Below are 6,000 nucleotides of genomic sequence, written 5' to 3' on the forward strand. Positions count from 1 at the left end.
AGGGCTGATTTTTCAATCGTTAGACATCTTTTGACTAAAGAATAAACTTGTCATTTTGACATAATTTCCCATACTGAAACTGCCAATGTGCCAAACTTATCCTTCAGTTAAAACTTATCAGACGGTTGAAAAATCAGCCCTAGAGTTAACAAAAAATGCTTATAAAATAAAAACTACTCAACCGAATTAAATTCTTTTTTATGGAACCAAATGGCAACTACATACTTATTCCGCATCGAACAAAAAAAGAATCACGTAAGTCGGATCAGAAATTTCGGTATAAATAAATAAATAAATAAATATCCTTGGACATTTTACACTGCGCTTCTAGTCCCAAACTAAGCAAAGCTTGTACTATGGGTACTAGACAATGTATCGTTGTACATATTTAAAAAAACATTACAAACCTCCTCCTTTTGTTGCAGTCGGTTAAAAACCTTTCACGGTGACCCGATTGCATTTTAAATAATAATTATGAAGAGGAATTAATTGTAATTTTTAATTTAACAAGCGTAACAGTTATGCAGGTGTGAAGGTGCATTTTTCAAGGCGCATTCCAGCTGTTAACAATTGAAAATAATTGGTTTATGCACCAATTATTGTGCTAGCTACGAACCAATTAAGTTACGTTTTAAACATATAAGTAAAATACTTAGAAGAGGGACGATGACACTATAGTGCAGTCAGCGTCAAATAGGTAGTTCGTGACATACAAAAGTAGGCAAAAAGTTATTTTGAGTTGTCAACTTTTGGGGCACTTTGACGCGAACTACTTGACTTGTCACGAACTAGAGTTATTTGACGCTGATTGTTGTACCTAGTAACTCGTGTGTATTATATCAATTATATGAACCGCATATCATGTAAGTGAATAAATACATAATAGTGAATAAATACATAATAGTAAATAAATAAACATTACTTTTAAGGTCAGCGAATGTGACAAAGGTTGATGATAAACTAGAGTACATACATAGGCTAATTAAATATTTTTCCATTTAACTATACTACTACCAGTACCTGTTATTCGTAACAGCAACAGTGTTTATTTAATTTGTTTTGTGACAGTACATATACATACGATACCGACTACTTCATAAAGGTAGCGGGAAGGCGCTGGATGCAGGCCGCCACCAACCGGCCATTGTGGAAATCATTGGGGGAGGCCTATGTTCAGCAGTGGACGTCCTATGACTGAAATGATGATGATGATGAGTATATACGATGGCACAAAGATCTTAGATAGTATACTGTAATTGTAATAAATTATATTATTATAATTTGCATCAAAAATATCTGTCTAATAAATGTAATTCTTCGATAAAACGTTTGCCAAAGAAACCAGTCCAATTGCCTTTAATATACGTCCTTGCAACATTGAAAGAAGTAGTTCTACTCTATTAAACGTCAATAACGGCCCACACCATAGCCCAATCATGTAACAGTCTATGGTGGGCCACCATTGCACCATACGGGCGATGTGGGCTCACAATACGGGCAAAAAATTACGAGTGGCTTGCGAAACGATGGTTTCGAGAAAGCAAGGTTTGTGATTATCATAAAGTAGGTATGTGATAAATTTGAATTTAACGGTATAGGGTAAGTGCGCTAGTTTTCGTCCAATTATCGGAGTTGCCAACTTTGTGATGCGAAATGAATATCTTTAAATACCCTTACTCATATGTATCATATGTCATTTTAGTCCTTATATAGTCTACTTTACGTTAGTATTATATGACAATAAGTAAATACCACGGGTTTTTTTATAAAAAATATTTTATGCAAAAGAGGCGATTTCACTAGTTTTCGTCCAAAAAAATCAGTTTTCGTCCTAGTGTACGCTAGTTTTCGACCACTGCGTAGAAAAAAGGGTGCAGTTGAATTATTAACTTAAACAATTCTACAATACAGTAACTATGGATTGTGGTATATCATTTGAAAGGTAATTTTGTTAGCTTTCAAATGATATCAAAAAGATTTAAATAAGTTTCTTACCTAAATTTAGGAAAATATTTCAATAGGTCGAAGGACAAATGGACGAAAACTAATCTACAGGAATAGCTAATTTTGGTTTTCGTCCACCCCAGTGCTTGCTCATGACGTCATGGACGAAAACACAACAAAGTTTAAAGATGTTTTTTTGTTTTCGTCCACATCTTTTTAACGGTTTTTATGGGTTTNTGTTAAGGCTAAATGTGAAATTTCATTAAATTCGTTTTAGTAGGTCAGAAGATATGACCCAAAAATATGGTTCTGGCCACTAAAATGGCTCTCCTGTAAAATTTACTTTTTTCACTTACGCCAGTATACGTAGGAGCCATCGATATCATGTAAGTGAATAAATACATAATAGTGAATAAATACATAATAGTAAATAAATAAACATTACTTTTAAGGTCAGCGAATGTGACAAAGGAAGATGATAAACTAGAGTACATACTACATAGGCTAATTAAATATTTTTCCATCTAACTGTTACTACTAACCTGTTACTTAGTAACAGCACCAGTATTTATTTAATTTGTTTTGTGACAGTAGGTACATATACGTACGATACCGACGACTTCATAAAGGTAGCGGGAAGGCGCTGGATGCAGGCCGCCACCAACCGGCCATTGTGGAAATCATTGGGGGAGGCCTATGTTCAGCAGTGGACGTCCTATGGTTGAAATGATGATGATGATGAATATATACGATGGCACAAAGATCTTAGATAGTATACTGTAATTGTAATAAATTCTATTATTATTTTGCATCAAAAATATCTGTCTAATAACTGTAAAACGTTTGCCAAAGCTGGTTTCTTTGGCAAACGTTTTACAGTTATTAGACAGATATTTTTGATGCAAAATAATAATAGAATTTTAATATACGTCCTTGCAACATTTAAAGAAGTAGTTCTACTCTATACTCTATTAAACGTCAATAACGGCCCACACCATAGCCCAATCATGTAACACAGTCTATGGTGGGCCACCATTACACCATACGGGCGATGTGGGCTCACAATACGGGCAAAAAATTACGAGTGGCTTGCGAAACTATGGTTTCGAGAAAGCAAGGTTTGTGATTATCATAAAGTATGTGATAAATTTGAATTTAACGGTATACGTGCTTGGGAAAAGTAATAATTGGTCGGAGGATTCGTGAATTGACTAAATTAGTATGATGAATCTTGAAAAATATTCAAATCTTGAAAAATATAGTATCTCGTTTATATGTATATTGATACACAAAAAAGAAAGAGATTGTGATGACAACCAAACATTTTATAAATAGTTTTGTAAAATTCGACTCTATCGCTGTTTTATTGGTCTAGGTGCAAGATGCACTGGGTAACTGAAAGCCTCTTATTCAGATAATAATATTACACTGGTACACTGGAGTTAGCTAGGCAGTTATGTCATTTATAGTATGTACACAAGCTTCATTTAGTTTGTAACTACTGTAGATTACGTATATTTTTTTATGCATCACAAGGCAGTTAGTTGACCACAATCGCACCTGGTGTTAAGTGAGATGCAGTTTAGGATGGTACATATCTGCCCTGCCTGTATAAGCGTGCAATAACTAAATTTAACTGTTCCTCTCCATTCCTAATGTAGGTTATGTAGGTGAACACGAACATAACGTAGGATTCCTCGACATCCTTGCAGTATTAAACGGTTATGTGGCAATAAGCCAATAACTAATTACGTAAAACTACGTTTCCTACCGCAAATTGGTTAATTACTTGTAATAACAACTGTAATTAAAATTATCAGATAATAATTTTCATGTTAACATAGTTTATGTTTGTTTGTTTATGGTAAACTTTGAAAGTTATAAACGATTTTGTGAGTTCTTTCTCTGAAAATTTAAGTAGGTATTTCGAAGAAAAGTAGGTTAATTTTACAAAGCCTTATCTATAGAGATTCATAAAATTCTGTTATTTACAAAAACATAAAACATTAGTAAACACAAGGCTTTATTTCTAAAGTGTGCCAAGCGAGAATTAGTCAAACGCCATTAATTTGGCTTCGTTATATTAAACAATGCGCATTTGCCAATATTTTAATTTTTCTATCATGAAACCATTGACTGGTCGACTGCAGTATGTTTTAAATAAAAAAATTAAGATCAAGAAAATGACGTCGAATCTCATGTTACCTATCTCTTGTGAAAAATACATTATTAGTGTTGGTTGAACTCAACAAAAAAAACAAGTAAAACTCTCTCTAAAGCATTTCACTATTTCTGCTCTTGAGTAAAAATGGTTTGAACCTGTCATCGCTCACTCAAGTATAGTCAACAGTCATTGATATTAAGATTAATGATCGTTTTGAAGTGTCTAGTGAACAAGTAAAGTCGACAAAACATTAGACTAACACCTATATTCACAAACGATGCTTGCTTAAGTGAAGCAACAAAGCGAACGCACAGCGTTGAATAGAGCTCTGTGATTGGTTCGTGTGCCTGTCTGTGCGTCCACGCGCACTGTGAGACCTCATAGTAATGTTTGTGAATTCGGGCGTTAGGCTAGGTTGCACAATCTTACTTGAACTATAACTAACGTCAAAAATCTGTCAAAGTCCATACAAAAAACACGCTTGAGATACAGTTAGGCTGGATTGCACCATCATACTTTAACTTTGACAAACGTCAAAAATCTGTCAAACTCCATACAAAAAATACCGGTTATCGTCATAGTTACGGTCAAAGTTAGGTGGTGCAACTCAGCCTTAAAGTGCAACTAAAAAGTTGTATTAGCGGCGAATTTCCAACAAAAATATTTAAGGAATTGTTAGTAAAAATGACACGTGATAACTTACTGAGCCCAGTATTCTTCCCAGTTCTTCTCTTTGGTCGACCCGTATCCTCGTGGTAGCGTTGCAGTCCTGGACCTTCCATTCCCATTCCAGGTCGCATTCGATGCTCTTTTGTCTGGAAGACTCAACACAGACATTCTCTGTTGAGGCTCAGATCGAAAAGACTTCAACGAAGTCTGTGACCCCATCTCTTCGGACTTCAAACTGGTCTGCGACCCTCGCAACGACTGTTCAATCACTCCATATTCCCCATTCCTGAAGTCTCCATTTAAAGATTGACTTCCAGAGTTCACCTCACTCATTACCCTGTTAAAAGGAGTCCTAGGGGCTCTACGGAACTCTAAAGTATCCCCTCTATTGAAAGAAGAAGTCCTTTTGGCCATTTTCGGCGACTCATGGACGCTTGTCAAAGAGGACAACTTCGAATCTTTCTCCAAGTCGATTTCATGCTCCAGCTGGGACTGGACGCTCGCCAGCATCTCTTCCAAATCCCCCAAATCGGGATCCACGTTCAATTTTTGTCTTCGCATTATCACTGTTTGGAATGCACCGTTGTATCACAGATCACTACACAAAACAAAGTGCTGATGGGTTCTTTTGCCAATTTGTAAAACAATTATTTGTAACCCGCATTTGCAGTAGCAAAAAACACCACAGTCTCCGCTCTGAAAGACCGATACACGGAAATTGTAACACAATTCCTATCGCGCGGGAAAAAATTGAAAAATACCACGCGCGTTCACACGTCCGTTCGAGAACGCAAGACGCGCGCTACTGCCCCGATCGGCACTTATCGGGTGCGCGAACGCAAGACGGTCAACTTTTTGCTTCGACTCCGGGATATCAATTGAAAGCTGGGACTTGACATTTCACAGATTGTGAACACATGACCTACTTTTTTGCGCAATTCAAATCAGTGACGTTACAGGATATCTTGTTTATGCGCTGACACTCGATTGATAAGATGTTATCAATGTATTTTCGATTTCAACCGCATTTCGTATGATTCACGGAATCCAGGAAGTTTTATTCTGAGAAAATGTAGCAGGATTGAAATTAATTCAGAATGAGTAAGATTGCTGACGTTATACGTTTAAAAAATTCCACCATTTTTCTTTACGGTACGGTTTCCTTGAGTTTGAAGTCAATCTAATGCCTGTACCTTACACTAAACCTAAGTATCCAGGGAGGA

General features: G+C 36.1%; 1 protein-coding gene across 1 annotated transcript in view; it reads right to left on the reverse strand.

The window, feature by feature from the left end:
- The window catches only part of LOC114365785 (protein enabled-like), a 46,544-nt gene extending 40,875 nt beyond the window's left edge, over nucleotides 1–5,669 (reverse strand). Inside the window, exon 1 of the mRNA XM_028322457.1 lies at nucleotides 4,812–5,669. Coding sequence (XP_028178258.1) covers nucleotides 4,812–5,338 — 527 coding nt within the window. The 5' untranslated portion in view covers nucleotides 5,339–5,669. The remainder of the gene's footprint in view (nucleotides 1–4,811) is intronic.
- Between the last annotated feature and the right edge of the window lie 331 nt (nucleotides 5,670–6,000).

This window comes from Ostrinia furnacalis, unplaced genomic scaffold (assembly GCF_004193835.3).
Source record: "Ostrinia furnacalis isolate ACB-3 unplaced genomic scaffold, ASM419383v2 OfSCF0457, whole genome shotgun sequence".
Taxonomy (NCBI): domain Eukaryota; kingdom Metazoa; phylum Arthropoda; class Insecta; order Lepidoptera; family Crambidae; genus Ostrinia; species Ostrinia furnacalis.